The sequence below is a fragment of the Dama dama genome, chromosome 21 (assembly GCF_033118175.1).
Source record: "Dama dama isolate Ldn47 chromosome 21, ASM3311817v1, whole genome shotgun sequence".
Taxonomy (NCBI): Eukaryota; Metazoa; Chordata; class Mammalia; order Artiodactyla; family Cervidae; genus Dama; species Dama dama.
In genome coordinates, this window is record NC_083701.1 from 30,153,322 (window position 1) to 30,175,184 (window position 21,863).

The 21,863-nt window shown below is 39.6% G+C and overlaps 1 protein-coding gene across 12 annotated transcripts in view; it reads right to left on the bottom strand.

Annotated features, from left to right (window-relative positions):
• PDE7A (phosphodiesterase 7A) overlaps positions 1–21,863 on the bottom strand; it is a 110,883-nt gene that overhangs the window by 55,861 nt on the left and 33,159 nt on the right. For 2 of the 12 annotated variants that reach the window (XM_061123399.1, XM_061123402.1), the window contains exon 1: positions 4,760–4,834. The exons of the other annotated variants lie outside the window; for them this stretch is intronic. In XM_061123399.1, coding sequence (XP_060979382.1) covers positions 4,760–4,819 — 60 coding nt within the window. In that variant the 5' untranslated portion in view covers positions 4,820–4,834. Of the gene's footprint in view, positions 1–4,759; positions 4,835–21,863 lie in introns of those variants that run through there. 12 annotated transcript variants of the gene reach the window in all.

Sequence of the window (21,863 nt, forward strand, 5' to 3'; positions counted from 1 at the left end):
GCTGAAGAACACAAAGGTAAGAGGAGAAATTACCAATGAATACCTTTTGAATTTTGTAGCATGTGGGCTTCTCAGGTGACTCGGTGGTAAAGAATTCACCTGCCAATGCAGGAGATCTGGGTTTGATCCCTGGTTGCGAAGACCTCTGACCTCCTAGAGAAGGGAATGGCAACCCAACTCCAGTATTTTTGCCTGGGAAATCCCCTGGACAAAGGAGCCTGGTAGGCTACAGTTCATGGGGTCTCAAAGAGTAGGATATGACTAAGCATGTTCACACATAGTTATCATATATTCACAGAATAAATCAAATAAAAAATACAATAGGAATCTACTACAAAGAAACCTACAAAGAAGTGGATGATCTCAAATTCTAAGGGACTAAATCATACAGAACACATCCCTGGCAGCATCATGCTTAATAAAGTTAACCAACAGAAGACCCTAAGCCTCCTGCAGTGTCTCATCATAAACTACTTATTCGGGCGCAGTCACTGTAATCACTGGTATTAAAAGGTACAACTCACACCTGCTGTTCACATCCCCACCCCAAGATATTTAGCTCATTAGATTTCAAGCCTCCCCTAAATACCACCATAGGAGAGGAAAATCTAGTAGTATGAAGAGCACAAAGGTGGAAATAAGTATTCCTACCGGCCAAATCAGATTCATGAAACCACAGGTATGATTGTGTAACAGCCTGTCACGGTCAGTACCTATCAACCAACTCATATCCAATAAAACTTGAGTAAACAGCTTGTTAAAACAAATTGTAACCTGTTATCTCTAACAGTCCTCTTCAGGAAACCGGTTGCCTTTTTTTTTTTTTAAAGTGTAGGGAAGGGTATTTACTAAAAGAGGCACTAATTGGAGAGGTAAAATCTCATCACTTTAAGGACTGAGAAAGACTAATACCAGTTGTTAAAACAGTGTAAGTGAAAAACTGACTTGTTTGTGGCCAAGTCGTGTCCAACTCTTGTTTGTCCCCATGGACTGTAGGCCACCAGGCTCCTCTGTCTAGGGGATTTCCCAGGCACGCATACTGGAGTGGGTTGCTATTTCCTTCTTCAGAAAAACTGGCTAATGAACATAATCTAGATTATAACTATGACATACTAAACTTATTTTAAGGTATTCACTTTAGACTTATTTATAGGGGCACCAGTTTAGATATTAGAATTGTAGAGTCTGTCTTAGTTAATCATTTTTAAAAATTGGCAAAAAGGGTAGAACTTAATTTTAAATATATTTTAACAAATTACTTAAGGATGTGCAAAGTATTCATTTAATTTGATTCATTGCTAATTTAAGTAAGTCTTAAATACTTAAAGTCCGTAAATACTTAAAATTCTACCCTAAACCACAAGACATAACTCTTATGAAATAAATCTAAATGAGACAAAAGGAAATTTTTTTAAGAATGGACTTAAAAATGTGAACCATCAATGAATACATTCTGAGTGATAATTTACTCATTTACTTGCCTCACAGATGAAGCTTAAAATGAATATCAAATTTGTTTCACTAAGCAATCTAGGAACTCCTTTTGGAAAAATGCACTATAAATTATGAATTATAAAAATCTGATTTCCATGTTGTGTTATTTTAAAAAATAATCATAGGGATCTCCCTGGCCATCCAGTGGTTAAGACTCCCGGCTTTCACTGCAGGGGGCATGGCTTTGATCTCTGGTGAGGGGGGGCAGGGAACTAAGACCCCACCCCACATGACACACAGCATGGTCAAAATAAATAAACAAAAATTAATAATAAAAAAGACCTACATTTACTGAAGGCTCAATTAAAAAAACAATAATTATATGTGCTTTATACACCAAGACTGAAGCACAGGCTTAACATATACCTTTTCAAAAAGATTATCACTTTACAAGCCATATAGTTGTAAAATTCTATTTTTAATAAAGATAGTAAAACAAATTGAACCAAAATCTCAAGTCACGCTGTCAGTCATAAAACACCGTGAGCTATCATCCACATTCCTGCTCACCTCACCAGTGAATAGAAATAACTGAGAGGCTCCTACTTGTGACTTTTCTAATTTAGCCATCCTGGGAACAGCTTGTAAAGCGAACCAGTATAGGTCAAAACACGGGCGCGGCTGAGTTAATCCGAAACTGATGGCAGCACAAGCAAGTTAAACAGTAAGGTTCCAAAGAATCTACAGCCACAAGAGTGCCCAACTAAGACACGCACCTTGAATCAGGGTGAACTGCTCTTCCACAAAAGATCTGACTTACAAGGTAGAGGACAAAAGGCGTAAAAGTTGTTCCTGGTATCAGTTAGGATATAACTTTTAAAGACAGACATGTTGTGTGCTTTTGGGGGGGCGGGGCGCAATGCTGCAAGGCTTGTGGGACTTTAGTTCCCTGACCAGGGACTGAACCCAGGGCCCCAGCAGGGACAGTGAGAAGTCCTAACCACTGAACTTCCAGTGAATCCCCAAGGATGATGAGTTTTAAAGGGACGTCCCAGGTGGCTCAGTGGTTGAGAACTGGCCTGCCAATGCAGGAGACGTGTGTTCCATCCCTGAGTCGGGAAGATCCCCTGGAGAAAGGAATGGCAACCCACTCCAGTATTCTTGCCTGGAGAATCCCATGGACAGAGGAGCCTGGTGGGCTACATACAGTTCATGAAGTTGTAAACAGCTGGACACAACTGAGGGACGGAGCACAAGCACGAAAGATATTTTAAGTGCTATGGTTTTTATCTTGTTCAACTTTTCCACTAAAGTAACCTATTGTGCAAAAGAGTGTGTGTTTCCCTCATGTGGTAAAGTAATGATATATTAACTCTTTGCTGCGCTCCTACTCTGTGCCAGTGAACGCTCCAGGTGCTTTCAGACAAAATCTCTCTTTACTGAACAAGACCTCTGAAGGTAGGTTTTATACTCTCCGTCATTATACGCTCTGCCACAGGGCCTAAACACAGTAGCACTGAATACACTTCTGGGTCACATTACAAAAAATGGTAACACAGTACAAAAGATGAAGAAGTCCAAAGTTCTGAAAGCTTTCTCTGATGCAGTAAAGTGAGCTTTTTCAGAGTGTTTTCATCTTACACCTGGTGGGAAGAGCCAACTCATTAGAAAAGACCCTGATGATGGGAAAGACTGAGGACAGAAGTGGGTGACAAACGATGAGATGAGATGGTTAGATGGCATCACTGACTCAATGGACATGAATCTGAGCAAACTCTGGGGGCTGGTGAAGGACAGGGAAGCCTGGCATGAAGTCCATCCATGGGGTTGCAAAGAGCTGGACACAACTTAGCGACCAAACAACAATTCTTCTTACATATGCCAAAAAAGCGTTCCTATCTGAGTGCCTATCCAAGACCCACATCCATCCATTGAACTCTATCCTCCAGTTCTTCTTTGCTATATAAATATACCTCTAAAAGTCACACATCGAAAATAACAGCAGTCTGTTGCTTAAACACTTTTAAAAATTTTTGATTGTTATAACAAAGTAAAAAAAAAAAACAACTACAATTCAACTAATCCATTATTAACTTGACCTTCATCCAGTAACTTGGCAAGCTAATCCTCTAGAAACAATGAGTAAATTGGTGTCAGTGTGACAAAATTAATTAATTTACAAAAGACAAAGATTAAAAAAATTCAAACCTATTGTTTTTCTTTAAGAGATTTCTTCAATCATGTTCAGTAAGAAAACAGGACTGCTTCAAGAAAGACACAACTATGCCTAAAACAGTATGCTTAAATGTGAAAACACTACCTTATCAGTGATTAAAACCTCGCTTGAAAAAGAAGTTTAACTTTATAGAAGTTTTTGTGTTCCTTACTAGCATATGGTATTGGTCCTAAACATTTTAAGTTTACATTCATACTTTTCAGTTTTCTTAATAAAGGAAGAAAAAAGCTGCATGGTGGGTTAAAGATATAATCATTTTTACACAAGTACAGACAAAATAATTTTAAATAGTATAATCGTAAGTATTTCCTACTTTAGACTCTCAATCAGATGCCAAATGACTAGCATTCTATCAAGCACTTCTTAAGCCTGGTCTTGGGAATCCAAATTTAAGATCAACAGATACATAATACAATAATCTTACTTCTTTCGCTGTAACTAAGACATATATTTCAGTAGCAACAAGACCTTAAGTGAGAACATGCTAGAAAGTGGTATTTAGTTTTTTTAAAAAGTTTACAATAGCTTAGAAATCTCCAGTAATTATACTTTGAAGTTATAAGTAAAATAAATTTGGTATCTCCAGAAGAGAATGTTTAAAATATGTACACCAAAAGCCTAAACTGTTCAGTAATTTCATAACCTTAGAAGCTGAACTTCTTTAAGCATAAAAACTTGATTTTTAATGGCAATGAAGACTTCAGTTTGTTTGTCAGCCCAGTGGCACTCTAGTTTTTGGATAACTTCATCTTGATCACCCTGGCACAGTAAATAGACATGACATTAACTAGTTTGAAAAAAAAGAAAACAGACTTCCTTAAAGGCATGATCCTGAGCAAAGCTACTTCGATACCAAGAAATGATCCATAAAAAGCCCTTCAGGAGGAATAGATGGGAGAAAACTGAAAATACACATAGCAACATGACAATAACATGAAAATGACAGCTGACAGGTAAAACCGCAGAGCTCCTGTAATCAGAGGAACAAAAACTGAAGCAAAAGGAGAAGGAACTCCACTAACTAGTCCATTCCTACCAATGTATAAACTAAAGATTCATGTCACCATCCTAAAAATAAAGATGGCCTACCTTAGAGGTGATCCACTTGATGAGAACCAAGGCCAGACACCAGATCAGTGTAATTCCCATTGGGTCTAGGAAAAGCCCTGACGCATAACCTCCCTCCTCGCCCCGCAAGCAAAGAGCAAGGGAGGCTCGTCAGACCTGACAATAACCAGCTGTCCCGAGGCAGAAGAGAGGGGAATGCCCGCCCTGAACCTCACACAGCTGCCTTCAAACAAGGGTCACATGACTCTGAGAACGCGCTGCCAGCCAGCCTTCCTACCGGCGCGTGGTTACTGCCACAGCCCAGGGCTGGGGTGGGAGAGTCAGTGACGTGGGGAAGAGGAGAGGAGAAACCTTCGCGACAGCCGACTTAACAGTCCCACACAATGGAGGCAAACGAGGTCTCTGGCTGGCCCCAAGCTCGTCTACAACCTTAACATCAGCGCTGCTTTCAAATAACTTTCCCCCAAATGTCTGGCAGCACTAAAAAAGTGCTCATTTCTTCCATAAAGACCAGCTCCACAGGGAGAACTGTCCTGGCGCTTAAAAATATTAATGCATTTTATTCTATCTTTTCAACTTTTAGTACTGAATGTGTTCAACTTTTTCTTTCCTTTGGAGCTAGGATTACTTCACGAATGTTAGGGGCTTTCACAGACAATGTTGTGCTATACATTATAATTCACGCATTCTGGATTTATTGACAAAGGCCAGCCTACCTGTGTGTTTTCAAGCAATTATAAGAACATTACTTCCAAGCCCTAACTGCGATCTAGCATCTATGATAATACTTGTGCTCCAGGTCTCACTCACTCTTCCTTCAGCTATGAGTCGGGGGGTGCGGTGACAGCAAAGTGGGCCTCTGTCCACCTCTGTGATCTCTTACAGCAGCCAGCATGAAAGGAAAAGCCTTTCATGACACTTTCATGCAAGTTACTTCTAAAGCAGCAATCAGGGACCAGGCCCTTGGTGAGATGCCAGGGGTATTCAAATGGAAACAGACTCTGGCTCCTGCCCTCCTGAAGCTTTCCATTTCATCAGGATCTACACGAATCAAAGACTGTAAACAAGCACAACGCTGCAACGGAAACAAGTGTGATGGGGCTGAGGCGGGAACTGCCAACGATGCTTGGGTCTGACCTGGTTAGAAGTGAGGAGCTTCTTCCCAGGGGCCCTGAAATATCCCTGAGCTGAACTGAAGGGGCAAGAACACAGAGAGGATGGGAAGACAATCTGTGTGGATGTGACAATGCATGACAAAACCAAGCAGAAGATTCGGGAAGAAGAGTAGACGAGGCTGGAACGCGGGTCACGGGATGGCCCGAGGGGAGATTCTTTTGACTTCATCCTAAAAGCTAATCCCAACCTGCTGGATACTTCGGAGGTTTTGGTCAAGTGCAGCTCGGTGGGATAAGGCTGGGTGGGCACTCAGGAGACCACAGCAGAGGGGATCACAGCTCTGGTTGGGGGCAGGGAAGGGGAGAGAGGTTAGACAGGCTGGGAAACACTCAAGGCAGGACTGCGTCAGGGACCGCGGTTCACAGCGAGACAAAGTCATCTGCCTGGTGATGGGACCCACGTTATGGTTCTAAAATATCTGAAAATAGCCCCAATAGCTCAAATACCAGTGCTGTTTTCATTATCCAATCCTCAGGACAAAGAGAGCATTAAAAAAGAAAAAAAAAAAAAAAGTTAATTCTCAACCTGTTAAAACAAGGCATAAATTCAAATTACAGGTCCAAATAAAAATTTTTCTAAATTTAAGCTATACATGAAACACGGCCATGTATTTCTCACTACACCTTATACATATCTCTTCTTTCTTCTGAACAAGCTGTGATGCTAATCTTTGCACACACGGAGACAACTTTTTTAGTCTGTCATGGAGCTAGGTGTGACATGAGACTGTCAGGGGCTCAGGTTCCTCTTCGGGCAGTGAGGTTCCAGCCAGCAAATTCAAAGGATGCCCACGACAGGGACAGAGCAGCTGAGTGGAGTCAGCCCCATTCCCAGGAGAACGGCTGGTGGTCATCATTCATTACCTGCTGGGCTGGCCTGGGCGGCACACACCAAATGAGCCTGCTACCTCCATGCTCAGCCCAGAAACACTTCTTATCCTCACAGTGCCCTGCCAATCAGCTGCTCAAAAAGCTGAGTTCTCAGAGGCAAACACAATACTGCTATTTTTGACACAGTACTTAAACATTTTGATGTATGTCTTATAGGTTAACGGTGAGGTCAACAATCTGTACTTGCGTCTTATCTAAAAGGGAAGGATGGAACACGGGAAGAGGAAGAAGATCAGAAGTGAGACATGGAGGGGAGAAAAAGAAAGACAGTTCTAAAACTTCTCTCATTGAAAGGAACTTCCGTTGAGATTATTCCACCATCTCCAAACTGTACTGGGTCTGGAGTCAAGAGCCTGGGTTTGCTTCCCAGCTGTGCTGCCAACAGCTGAGTGAACCTGGGCGAGTCAACACCTTACTTGCCTCCCTTCACAGAAGTTAAGCGACATCTGTGCAAGAAGACCTTGCTCAGAGCAGGCTCTCAGAAACACTAAGTCAAGTCCAGATTAAATCAGTAAGGCCCAACCATGGTAATGACCTAACCTCTCCAGCTACACCCCAATTATGGGCCTAACGGAAACCACACGGTCCAGGAGGGGAACACGTGCGGGGCCCACCCAGCACCCAGAGACGCTTTTCTGGGTCCTGGGAGGGCCAGGGTTAATTTTTCACACCAGTCAACAGGCTGGCTCCCTACAAGGGTTCCCCAGCAACTCCTTCTTCAATTTCCACTACATATCTGACGCTGAGATACAGAGATAATCAAGACAATCCTCCCAGGTCAGGAAATTTCCTATTTGAATAGAAACAGCAGGGACTTCCCTGGTGGTCCAGTGGGTAAAGCTCTGTGCCTCCAATGTAGGGGTGCAGGTTCCATCCCTGGTCAGGAAACTAGCATCCCACATGTCAAAAAAAATTTCAACAGAAATAGCTACTGTGTTTATGCCTAAAATCATAGCTCCTTCATTGCCGATGACACATGTACATCATTCAAATCTCACAAAAACCTCAGGCAATAGTTTTTTCTTAGTATACTTATCGTTCTTTAATGGCATGAATCTAACGGCTTTAAAACTTTTTCTTCTTTTGAGATATGAAATACTTACTACTAATTTATCTTGACAAATTATAAAGCTTCTCTTAATAATAAAGAAATTTCAGTAAGATGAAATAGAAACAAAAGCTGTTATCAAATTGTATTAATACTCATCTATGATATTACATTACTTATCATAAAATTATCTTAAAAATTAATCTCTCCAAATATAATTTATTTTCCCCTAAAGAAATAGTTGCCTCTTTTACAACAATAACAAATGTATTTTTTTATATTAACATTTCTCACCTGCCTCAAAGCCTGAGTGAAACATGACAGGCTAACAAACAAGGGTCACTTGGCTACACTAGAAAAATTCATGCGCAGGATACAGTGGAGCTTTTGACAACAGAATTTGATACTATAAGGGGAAAAAAAGGATAAAATCCTTTACCTCCCTGGGCCTTACAAAATATCTGAACAATCAGGGTATTAAAAGCAAATCTCACTATTTTAAGAGCACAATCAATGGAAGGAAAAGGTACAACTTTGATCGCTGTGTCTTAGAGAAGTAATCCAAGTACAAATTTTACCCCTGGGGCTCTTTGCCACTCACAGGACACCTGTCAATCTTGGCAATAGCCTTTAGCTATCCATACAGAGACTCAGCATGTCCTTCTCTTGACCAAATTAGGCCAACCTCATCTGCATTGACATCAGTGTCTATAATTTTGGAATCATGTTGACAGGAATAGTCTATCCCAGAGTTCTTTATACGAATGTAGTGTCTGTTGAAACCACAACCAGATTTATAGTAGAAAAGACGTGAATGCGATAGTCACAATTTCCACTGCGCCCTTGTCATTTTGTATTCCAGCCAACTTTAATAACAAATAATAAATCAGGGTGAGCTTTTTTTTTAACTGATATTTCTTCTACTGAAAACCTCATATCAAAGCTGATTATTTTTCAAATGTTATGAATTTCAAGATCTATGAAATTGGTGAAAAATTAAGCCTTGATAAGTAACAAAAATTATTTTAAAACTATGGTAACATGGGACTTTATCAGTTAAGACCTCTGTTAGCACTCTGAATTAAGCTTTCTATATTTCTGTCATCTCAGTATTTAATGGCAACGAACACATGATTAGTCCTAGTATGAAGGAAGTAATAAAAACACCCTGACAGTTTACAAACATTCAAGTCTTCTGGTTCAGGAAACTACATCTAAAAAAGAACTGAGATTTGCTTATTGAACCATCGTTCACAATATTTTAAAAATATGGGAATCCTGCTCCTCACCACATTTTCTCACAAGATTTCCAGGATCAACTGATTCCTGGCCAAAAAACAAAAGCAGAATAGTCCTATTCCCCAGTGGATTCGAACGAAAACTGGTACTGAAATCAGGTACAACTCCAAGAGAAGACGCTGGAGGAGAACCAAGCTGGGTCCATAGGAAGCCTCGGGCAACACATGGCACATGGATGGAATCTGAGTCAAGGTCAGCTGCATCTTACACTGAGAACATTGCTACTATTCTAACAGCTGGATATGTTTTATTGGGAAAATGTTTTTTCTCTTTGTGTCAGTGTTTCTGCACTAATGCTGTGGCTCAGTAATAAATGTGAGAACTTTTGTTGGAAAAAAAATTATGGAAAAGTAGAAGTGGCCACAATTACCAGAAGGGAAAAAAACCCAATGGTGTGGCTCCTACAAGTGTAGAGTTTGGACTTAAGTTGCTAGTATAAAAGACCAGGAGCATGTCACAGACATCGGCCACCTTAATTTCCGCAAGGTTGCACAGTCTCTGGATGCATCCGTAAGAAGAAAGCAGAACACTGTTAGGCTGACTCCTGGCTGACTGAGCAAACTTAACCAGAGTTCAAGTTCTGGATATGAAACTAGTGGAAGAATTCCAAAGATACCTAACAGAACTCTATATCCGACTCTTTTTTTTTTTTTTTTTTAAGGGCATGGTTTTTCCACACACGCTGTGAGTACATCACTCTCTCTTTTTTTAAATTTCATTTATCTATATATTCATCTGGCTACACTGGGTCTTAGCTCCAGCACGAGGGATCTTCAGTCTTCACTGCAGCATGTGGGATCCAGCTTCCTGAATAGGGATCGAACCTGGGTCCCACGCATTGGGATCTTGGGGTCTCAGCCAATGAACCCCCAGGGAAGTCCCCTGACTTTTTTGTTATTTATTAGGAAGCAGATTGGACTAATGTATATCAAATCTGCATATAAAACAAAGAGTAAACCACATTTTAATACAAAATAACCTGAAGAGAATGGAGTGTGTGTTTTTATGGAAGATAAACTGCACACAGATAGAAGAGAGGAAACAGAGCTTAAAACAGTTTCCTTTGAAAAAAACAAGTCAGGATATTTCAACTCTAAGAGGAGGCAGTAAGTGAAGGCAACCTTAGGAAGCACTGAGGGTCAGGTATTATGTTCAGTAGCTTTAGTTGGGTCCGACTCTTTGTGACTCTATGGACTATAGCCCGCCAGGCTCCTCCATCCATGGGATTCTCCAGGCAAGAATACTAGAGTGGTATGCCACGCCCTCCTCTAGGAGTTAGATATTAATAGTATCCAAATCAAGGATGCTCCTCTTGTCTCAATACAGGCCACATTTATAAGACTGAATTCAGTTCTGAGTATTACACTGGAAGATGCATTCATACATAACATTTTTAAAAGTACATAAGGATATGACAAACTTAGTGTATTAAGAAGCAGAGACATCACTTTGCCAAGAAAGGTTCGTACAGTAAAAGCTATGGTTTTTCCAGTGGTCACGTATGGATTTGAGAGTTGGACTATAAAGAAAGCTGAGCGCTTAAGAATTGATGCTTTCAAACTGTGGTGCTGGAGAAGACTCTGGAGAGTCCCTTGGACAGCAAGGACATCAAACCAGTTAATCCTAAAGGCAATCAACCTTGAATATTCACTGGAAGACTGATGCTGAAGCTCTAATACTTTGGCCACTTGATGCAAAGAGCCAACTCACTAGGATAATATATAAGGAATAGTTGCATAAACTGAGATGCTTTAGGCAAAGAAATAAAAACAGGGTATAAACTGCTATGAGATAAAATAAGCTAAAGAATTTAACTTCAGTCTATGAAATCATAAAAGGTGGAAGCAGGCCCAATGCGCAGAAGTTTGTGGAAATATTGATTCAATATTACTAAGAACTTTCTACAGTCTCTAAGAACTTTCTGCAATCAGAATAATGGAAATTGAAAGAAGCTATCTCAAACTAGCCTCTGTCAAGGAGACTGCGGGCAAAAAGAACAAATGACCTTCAAGGTCTTCGCCAATTCTAAGATTCCACAATGCTATGTGTCCTCAGTCGCTTCAGTTGGGTACAACTCTTTGCTACCCTACGGACTGTAGACCGCCAGGCTTATCCTCCATGAGGATTCTCCAGGGAAAGACACTGGAGTGAGTTGCCATGTCCTTCTCCAGGGGATCTTTGCAACCCAAGGGATCAAACCCTTATCTCTTATGTCTCCTGCATTGGCAGGTGAGTTCTTTACCAGTAGTGCCACCTGACTCAATTTCATTTTCAAAGAAGCCTTTCTAAGAAAGCTACTATTATTAAAGGCTCTTCAATGGCAACTGCATCCCTTACCACAACCCACAGACCTAGCCATACTGACTGCCTCAAAGCTATGAGAACAATTAAGTGGTTACCGGTATTGATCTCAAAAGATAATTTTAAAATGAGAGCTATTTGCAGGTACGGAAAAAAAAAATTTCACCTCTAAAAATAATATTGAGTCAAGCACTATTTGTGGGTAAGTGTATATCAAAATATTTGGAACATAAATACTAAAGAAGAGGGCTTCCCTGGTGGCTCAGTGGTAAAGAATCTACCTGTCAATGCAGCAGACATGGGTTCGATCTCTGGTCTGGGAAGATCCCACATGCTGTGGAGCAACTAAGCCTGTGTGTCACAACTATTGAGCCTGTGCTCTAGAGCCCACGAGCCCAACAACTGAATCCTGCATGCCCCAGAGCCCATGCTCCACAACAAAAGAAGCCACTGCAAAGAGAAATCTGAGCACTACAACTAAAGAATACGCCCTGCTCTCCATAACTAGAGAAAAGCCCCTGCAGCAATGAAGGTGCAACACAACCAAAAATAAATAGAACAAACAAACAAACACTGTTCAAAATACTAAAAAGGAAAACTATTGATCTCTACAGAGACTGGTCAAAAATTTTTAAAGGAAATTTCTGAATAAGGATGGCAGCTGTCAATAATTGTTCCCCTCTCCAAACCAATCGGAGCAGAGGCATAAAACACTTCAAAAGCATACTTGAGGCACTGAGTAACACCACCTCATCTCACATACAGTGGTGCAAAGGAGAGAACAGGACACAGAAGAGATCCTGAGGTTCCCGCAGGGCTGGCCGTGAAGGATACAACATAACTGGACACGGTCCTTGCCTTCAAGTGGATCAGAGTTTTGTGGGGACTACAAACGACCACAATAACAAATAACTACAATTACAGGCAAATGTAAGATGAGTATGGGTACCAAAAGGAGTACTTAAGCTATGAGCACCAAATATGAAACTTCATCCAGGATTTGGTAGTGGCTAGAAGACCACTGGGGGAAAGTGACATGTAATCTGACCCTTCAGTGATTTCAGGAGTGTCATACAGGTGGCAGGGGAAAGAGTTCCAAGCATAGAAAAAGCAGTAGGTACACATATCAGAGGCAAGCAAAATCATGGCCAACTAAGAATATTAAACATGGTTCAATAAATGGCAGGACAACTGACAGTGTACTAGCACTCCCATCAGAAACAACGAGAGAGCTGGGTCTTCTGTATGAGAACAAGAAGTACAGGACATCGATCCCTGAGACAATGGGGGTAAAAACAAGGTGAACCCTATAGTTGCCCAGCTTTCTTGAAAGGAGTTACCAAAGCCCAAAGCAGAGCAGGGTAACCACGCAGAGCAAGAAGGCTCACAGAGTGGAGGACACAGGGACTGGAGCTCAGGGAGGGTCCAACACTGGGCTTTTGCAGAGCTGTGAAGACAACAGGCTCCAGGCGTCTGAAACGGGGTCTCCTTGAGCCTGTGGCCGAATACCAAGCTACGCATGTGTAGGACAAGCTCCCGTGGGGCTTGGAAAAGAACAGTTACCAAGGAAAGAACAACTCAAGGGAGCTGGGAGACATTTCGGTCCCAACCAACCACGGAGAAGAACTCTCACAGGATACCCGGAGTGTCTCATAGAGACCCCAAAAAATGGCCTTTCATCAGAGAAGGGCAAATGAAGGTCATCAACGCAAAAAGTTCTACTGGACAGCACTGTTCTGGAACCACACTAACAATGCTTAAAATATGCCAAAAAGGATCAGGCTGATCCACAAGTAACTAGACTGCTTACCAGATCAAAACCCAACACTCTTTTAAAGATGGTACATGAGATATTATAAATTAGGGGAATAAACAAGAAAATGTGATCCCAAACAAGGTGGGGGACACCAATAAAAACAAACTCAGAAATGAATAAGATGATGGAATTAGTAGATAAGGACTTTAAAAACGTTACTGTGAATATATCCAATTATTTAAAAGAAAACATGGGCATTATGAAAAAAGAAATGGAAACTTAAAAAAAAAAATGGATCACCTATAGCTGAAAAATACAACACCTAAATTAAAAATTCAGTTGGTCTTAACAGCAGAAGAAATGCTATAGAAGAGATCAACAAAAAAATACTTCTAAAATATTTTCCATATTTGATGACAACTACTAATGCAGATGTCAAAGAAGCTCAATGAATCCCAAATAGGAGAAACACTAGAAAACCACACCAAGACACATCACAATAAAATTACTAAGAAAAACAACTGATGCCCAAACCAGACAGACATTACAAAAGGAAATCATGGACCAAATAGCTCATAAACAAAGACACAAAGATCTGTGAGAAAATAATTGTAAATCAAATCCAATAATTTATAGAAAGGAAATGCATTATGATTAAATGGATATTATCTCAGGCCTCAAACTGGTTTATTGTTAAAAAAAATAAATGTAATTCAACATATTAGAATTAAAAAATCATATAATATTTCAGTTGGTAATAAAATTCAACACTCATTTATGCTAAACATTCTTTACTAGGAATAGAAGGACACTCTCTCATCTGACAAAGGATATCTATAAAAAACCTACAGCACCTCATATTTAAAAATAAAAAAACTAAATGCTTTTGCCCTAAGATCATAAACAAGGCAAGGATGTCTGCTCTAAATCTTTAATAGGGTATTTAAAGTCAGAGCCCATGCATTAAGGCAAGAAAAAGAAACATGTGGCATCCAAACTGGAAAGGAAGAAGAAAAACTGTCTTTTATTTGCAGACAACATAATTATCTATATGGAAAATCCCAAAGACTCTACAAAGGAACTACTGAAATTCATAAAATATAGCAACATTACAGGGCACAGATTTGATATGCAAAAGTCAGTTGCATTTCTATATATTAGTAAAAAGTGATTGAAAAATGGAATTTTAAAAATAGCATTTCCAACAGCACCCACAAACATGAAATGCCTGAAGACAAACTTTACAGAATACGAGCAAGATCTGTACAACGAAAATTATAAAACATTTTTGAGAGAAATTAAAGACCTAACTAAATGGAGAAATATATCATGTTGTTGTAAGATTGAACTGTGTTTTCCCCAAGAGATCTGCCAAGGTCATAACCTGGTACCCATAAGTGTGACTTTACTTGGTTCCTTGCATATGTAATCAAGCTAAAATAACAATATGCTGGGTTACAGCAGGCTCTATAGCCAATATAACTCATGTTCTCATAAGAAGAGAGAAATGTGGACGGAGATACACACAAAAGGAGAAGATCACGTGCACAGGGAGGCAGAGATTACAGATTTACTGGATCTACAAGCCAAGAAATGCCGAGGATGGCCGGCAGCCCCCCGAAGCTAGAGGAGACGAGGAAGGATTCCTCTCCCAGAGCCTTCAGAGAGAGCACACCCCTGATGGCACCTTCATTTCTGACTGCGAGAATAAATTTCTGTTACTTTCAGTCATACAGTTTATAATACTTTGTCTTGGCAGTCCTAGGAAAGTAATACATAAGTTTATGGAAGGCTTGACGTCGTTTCCAATTTTTCTCAAGTTAATCTATAAATCCAACACAACTGCAATTAAAATTCTAGCATGCTTTCTTTAAGAGAGAAATTCTAAAATCTATATGGAAACACAAAAGATCTAGGATAGCCACAATATCTTTGAAAAGAATAAAGAAGATTGGAGGACTTACACTACCTGGTTTCAAGACTTATTCTGAAACTACAGTAAACCAGACAATGTGGCTTTTACATAAAAGCAGATGTAGAGCCTCAGAACTGAATAGAGAATTCAGAAACAGACTCACACTGGTGTGATCAATCAATATTCAACAAAGGTGCCAAAGTAATTCAAGGGCAAGTATAATCTTTTCAACAGATGGCACTGGAAAAACTAGATAAACTTAAGAAAAAAAATCTCAACATGCAATCTCTTACTATACAAAAAATTATTATATCTAAACATAAAGGCTAAAACAAAATTTCTAAGAAAAAGGATGAGACTATATTCAAGATTTGGGGTTAACTAAAGATTTCCAGATACAAAAATACTAGTTACAAAAATTTTAGTTATGCTTAATTATAATTAAAAACTTCCCTTCAAAGATAGTGTTAAGATATGAAAAAGCAAACCACTGACTCAAATATTTGCAATACAAAAATCTGACCAAGGATTTGATCCAGATTATATTATACATCTACTAAAAACTCATCTTAATGAAAAATAATTCAATTTAAAACACAGGCTAATGACTTGAGCAGACAAGTCACAATGGGAAGATATATAAATAGCTGATACGCACATGAAAAGATGCTCAACATGTTTAATCACTGGAGAAATGAAAATCAAAATCATAAGATACCATTAAACACCCAAGAAAAATGGCTAAAATTAAAAAGGCTGATAATATCTAGTTTTAGGATGTGGAGCAATCAGAACTCTGTAAATGAAACATATGCCCCCAAAATGATCTGAACATGAATGTTCATAGCTTTATTCTTAATATAAGCATCCCCAGGAGACAGTACATGTTCAGTTATAGATCACTGCAATAAAGCAAATGCCACAATAAAGCAAGTCAACCCGAAGTCTTTTGTTTCCCAGTATATAAAAAAGTTATATTTACTGTGGTCTATTAAGTGTGTAATGGGCTTCCCTGGTGGCTCAGTGGTAAAGAATCCACCTGTCAATGCAGGAGACTCAGGTTCAATCCCTGGGTCAGGAAGACCCCCCTGGAGTAGGAGATGGCAACCCACTCCAGCATTTTTGCATGGAAAAAAATGGGGATCTTCCCAATCCAGAGATCGAAACCATGTCTGTCTCCTGCACTGGAAGGCAAGTTCTTTACCACTAGCACTACCTGGGAAGCACTATTTAAGAGTATGTGTATGATTTAGGAGAGTGATGCATAGGCTATATTTTGGGGAAAAAAAATACTTTGGTGCCAAGGGATGGAATTGATTAATACAGTGGAAGGCCAGTCTTCAGGAGCTCTGCAAGAAGGCTGCTGCCTTAATCCAGAATAAGATGATGGCCAAGATTAGGGATGGTCCATGGGAATGGAGAAAGGTGACAGGATTCAGGGGACTAATTTGTTGTGTTTCAGGAGAAGGCTCAGTGCCCCAGGGACAACTGAGTGGAAGTGTCCATTCAGGAGTCTGGCTTGTGTTGAGCTAGAGAAGGGATCTGGGAGTAATCACTCAAGACCATGTGGTGAGTCAGACAGAGAACAAATTTATGGCTGCCAGGAGTAAGGATGAGGGGAAGGAACAGTTAGGGAGTTGAGGACGGACAGGTACACACTGCTATTATTTCAAATGGATAAACATTTTAAAGGACCTACTACACAGCACATGGAACCCTGCTCAATGTCATGTGGCAGCCTGGATGGGAGGGGAGTAGGGGGAGAGTGGAAACATGTGTATGTGTGGCTGAGTCCCTTCACTGTCCACCGGAAACTGTCACAACACTGTTAACTGGCTATACTCCAACCGAAAAGAAAATGTGAGAAAAATAATAATAGATATAATTGCATCCCCCCAAAAGAAGACCATGTGGTGAGTTAGATTGAAAGTGAAAGTCGTTCAGTCGTGTCCGACTCTTTGCAACCCCATGGACTGTTGGAATTCTCCAGGCCAGAATACTGGAGTGGGTAGCCGTTCCCTTCTCCAGGGATCTTCCCAACCCAAGTCTCCCACATTGCAGGTGGATACTTTACCATCTGAGCCACAGTGAATCACCAGATTACTCAAGGAGAAAAGCTAAGACAGTTAAAACCAAAATCTTTAGACTTACAAACAGGAAAGGCCTGTGAGGGCAAAAGACCAAAATTCGCAAATGGTTAACTATTCAAACTAACCAGTAACACCTCCATGTAGTGTTTTTTTTTCCCTTTCACACATGAATACAAATTACATTCCCTCTTCTACCTCTGTCACATTAAAGCCAGTAAGAAACAGCTTTAAGTGCAATACGAGAAGCAAGTGACAAGAAGACCATCACTCAACAAATCTCTACCTGCACTCCTGGCAGGGCTTATAGCTCCTTTCAGACCTAGGCTAGCGAAGGAACTTTTGGTTCAGACCCTTCCTCCAGTTCAGGCTCTCTTAGTTCCTTTATAAAATGAAAGCGAGATACAGTAGATAATACTAAAAATTCTTCCATCCAGTCCTGTAACAGACACTGATTTGGAACAAGGAGCCAAGAGTAAATAATAGCAAATTAAGACAAAGCCTGTGTTCTAATTTCTATTATTATTTACTCAGTGACAGTAATGAATCAGTGGCCTCTGAGACCAGTTCCATTTTCAACAACAGACTGCTTTAGAGTGGACCCTATCACTGAACACAACGGAAAATGCTAGAAAATATCTATAGAAATAAATTCATGAGCTGGAAATAAAATAAAGAATATCTGGGCAAAAACTAAGTAAAGGCAGGGAGGCAAAGAGAGAGGCAGAGTACTGAAGCTGCCTCTAGCATTTAGGTCAAAGTAAAGTGGGTGAACCTGAACGCCGGGTTTCTCACAACCTCCTGAGTACATGGAACAACAGCAAGAAAAAGCATAAAGTCCATGGTCTGCCCAGAGTAGAGAGAGCACCTCTGAGTAACCACTACTAATGAATACAATGAGCAGGAGTAGTTATATTTTATGTATACCTACGGCAGATTCAGGTTGCGGTTTGACAGAACACAACAAAATTCTGTAAAGCAATTCTCTCTCAATAAAAAAAATCAGCCTGAGTCAAATCACATCAATCATGGTGTGATTTGACCAGCATCAGCTAGGAGAACACAATGGACTTACATAGGCTAGTGAAAAGACTGTCATCTTTTGCATTTGCTACTATTTTGATGAACTTAATTGCAAAGGCAGTTAAGATTAAATTGATGCCACCTTAAGAAGCTGGAACTGGGATAATGTATTTTAAAAAAGCAATTTGGTAATAAGGTTCAGAAAAAAGAACCATTTTCTCTTACATTAACACCATTTGTTTACATTTAATAAAATGAAAAGAACACAAAGGCTTCTGTACTTAACATATGTAATTACAATGTTTTGGTTAAAAACAATAGACAAAGAAATAAAAAGGCAAAAATAACTTCTAATTTATGGCAAAGTATGTTGTACTTCTCAAAGAAATGCATTCATTATCAACATTCTATAAAGAAACAGAAAACTTAATTTATGCTATCTAACATCAACAAAACTGTCTCACTAAAAAGGAATTTTATCCATAGAGACAAAAAGTAGAATAGAGGTTCCTAGCGGCTGGGAAAGAGGGGACCAGCAATCACTGTTTAATGGGTACCTAGCACCATGTGGCCAATAAGAAAGCTGGGCAAATGGAGAGAGAGGTGATGTTTGCCCCACACTGGTGAACAAACTCAATGTCACTGAATTGTACATCTGAAAGTGGTTAAAATAATAAGCTTTATCTTAGGTGTATTTTAGCACAATTTCAAAAATACATAGGCAAAAACAAAACATTTTCATTTAATTTCCCTCAAAGTTTGGATTCTCTTAAATTTGAAATTCGTGCCAACATATATCTTCTTAAAGCTGGACCAGGAGAGCAGAGACTTTGTGATCATGGGTTCAAACCTTCTTATTGTCCAGTTTTGCTACAAGTCACATTCTAAAAACCTCTGTTTCTAGTCTTCCATTTGGTGACGTACTGTATCACACTGATTGACTCCTGGATACTGAAAAATCCTTGCATCCCTGGGATAAACCCTATTTGATCACAGTATATGATCTTTTTAATGTGTTGCTGGATTTGGTTTGCTAGTATTAATATTTTGAGGATTTTTGCATCTATGTTCAGTTGCAATTTTCTTTTTTTGTGATACCTTTCTCTGGCTTTGGTTATCAGGGTGATAGTGGCCCCACAGAATGAGTGCGGGTATATTCTTTCCTCTGCAACTTCTAGGATGAGTTTCAGAAAGGTAGGCATTAACTCTTCTCTAAAGGCTTGACACAATTCGCCTGTGAAGCCCTCTGGTCCTGGACTTTTTTCTTTGTTGGAAGATTTTTAATCACGATTTCAATCTCACTACTTGTGATTGGTCTATTCATATTTTTTATTTGTTCCTGGTTCAGGAACAGTCTTGGAAGACTGTACCTAAGAATTTTTCTAGACTGTCCATTTTATTGTCATAGAGTTGCTTGTAGTCATCTCTTATGATCCTTTGTATTTCTGTGTTGTCCGCTATAATTTCTCCTTTTCCACTGCCAATTTTACTGATTGGAGTCCTGTCCTTTTTTTCTTGAGTCTGGCTAAAGGTTTATCAATTTATCTTCTCAAAGAACCAGCTTTTAGTTTCATTATCTTTGCTATTATTTTGTCTCTTTCTTTCTTTTTTAAAGCCATGCCATGCAGCATATAGGACATCAGATTCCTGACCAGGGATCAAACTCACGCTCTCTGCATAGGAAACACAGACTGTTAGCCACTAGACTACCAGGAAAATCCCTGTGCTTTTATCTTTACCACTTCTTTCCTTCTTCTAACTGTGGCTAAAAGGCACATGGAAAGATACTCAACATCACGCTATTAGAGAAATGCGAATCACCTCACATCAGTGAGAATGGCTATCATCAAGAAACCTGCAAAGAATAAATGCTGGAGAGGGTGCGGAGAAAAGGAACTCCTATACTGTTGGTGGGAATGTAAAATGGTACAGCCACTAAGAAGAACAGTATGGAGGTTATTGAAAAAACAACAAAATAGGGCTACCATATATATGATCCAGCAATCCCACACCTGGGCAATATACCTGAAGAAAACAATAACTCAAAAAGACATATGCACCCCAAAGTTCACTGCAGCTATGTTTAAATGAATTTAATCACAGGTGTATTTACTCATATTGGAAAAACAGTTTAATAGGTAAGTCGTGACACTTCTGTGACCCCGTGGACTCTGTAGCCCCTCCTCTGTGGACTGGGTTGCCATTTCCTCCCCCACGGGCTCTTCCTGATCCAGAGATGGATCCACTGGGGAAGCCCATGTCCCTCTCCAGTATTCTTGCCTGGGAAATCCCATGAACAGAGTCAGACATGACTCAGAGAGCAAACAAAAACAACAAATATATGAGTTTTTACATTTACTATTGCAAATACATGTGGGTTCAAGAACCCCTTGCCAATATCCCACATTCTCCTGGGATCTGCCACAATCAATTGGGAACTATTTGTCAGAGGACCGTGAGGTCAGGTGTGTGTGTATGCATGCCCCTCCCCTCCCCTACCCCAAAGACACCCACTTCTAAAAGAGGTATGTCCCATTCAATATACCACCATATCACTTAAAAAAAAAACAAACTGATTAAACTGAGGAGGTAAAGGTGATATGAGAAAAACTGATAAGAAAAACACACAGGATCAAGGTTAAAAGGGGGACACTCCAACGAGCACTAAGTATTTAACCCTCTCACCAAGCTGCACACATAGCATCTTATCATCCATCCTTCCCTACCCTGTAGGAGGATATTTTTTATTACCAAGAAGACAGAGAAAACCAGTTAATATTTGTCTTTTATGGCACAAATTTAACCTCATTATCTCATTTTCACCCTATACTTACTTGCTCTAAATAATCTGCTCACGTTTTCCTGATGAGAGCCTGGACATGGCTACGGTCACACCTGCACCCAACTCACTTCCTCCATCTAGAATACATTCCCTTCCACTTGGGAAAGTCACATCAGTTTTAACACCTCCAATGTCTGGTGTGTAAAGAGAAAAATAAAAGTCAGAGATTTTTGTCAGCCAAATGGCTTATTTCAAGATTTACTGAGGAAGCTTAAAAAATTAAAAAAAGAACTGAAATAGCTAATTTAATAGAGCTTAAAGATTTATTGTATGAACAATTAAGAGCCAGTTATATAAAGTTCAGGCAATCTGCAACTGATTAATAAGATTTATTTAGAGAATTTCTTGTTTTGAACTTAGAATACTAGATGATACTATATAGTTGCACTGCTAATTTAAGACAATGTTTCAAGTACAACTGATATAAAAATTATGACTCCTGTTCACTGAAAAGTTTCTAAAGTGTTGAGCAGAAACAATTTTCAAAATTTGACAAGTTAATTTGACAAGTTAAATGCTTAACTGAAAGGCATTAGTATACTTCACAACTTACATGATTCTTACATTACTTTCTGAGTGTAAATTAATACACGCTTTCTTCAGGGTAGTTTGGCAATGTTTATCAGAAGGCTTTAAACCACACCTAACATTTTAACGAGTCATACCACTTCCAGGAAATAATCTTTAAGGAAGCTACCAAAATAGACTGATTGGTTAACTATTAAAGTGAAATATGGAATAGCCACAGTCATTTACAGTGAGTGGTAAACAACATAGTGTTCTATTTT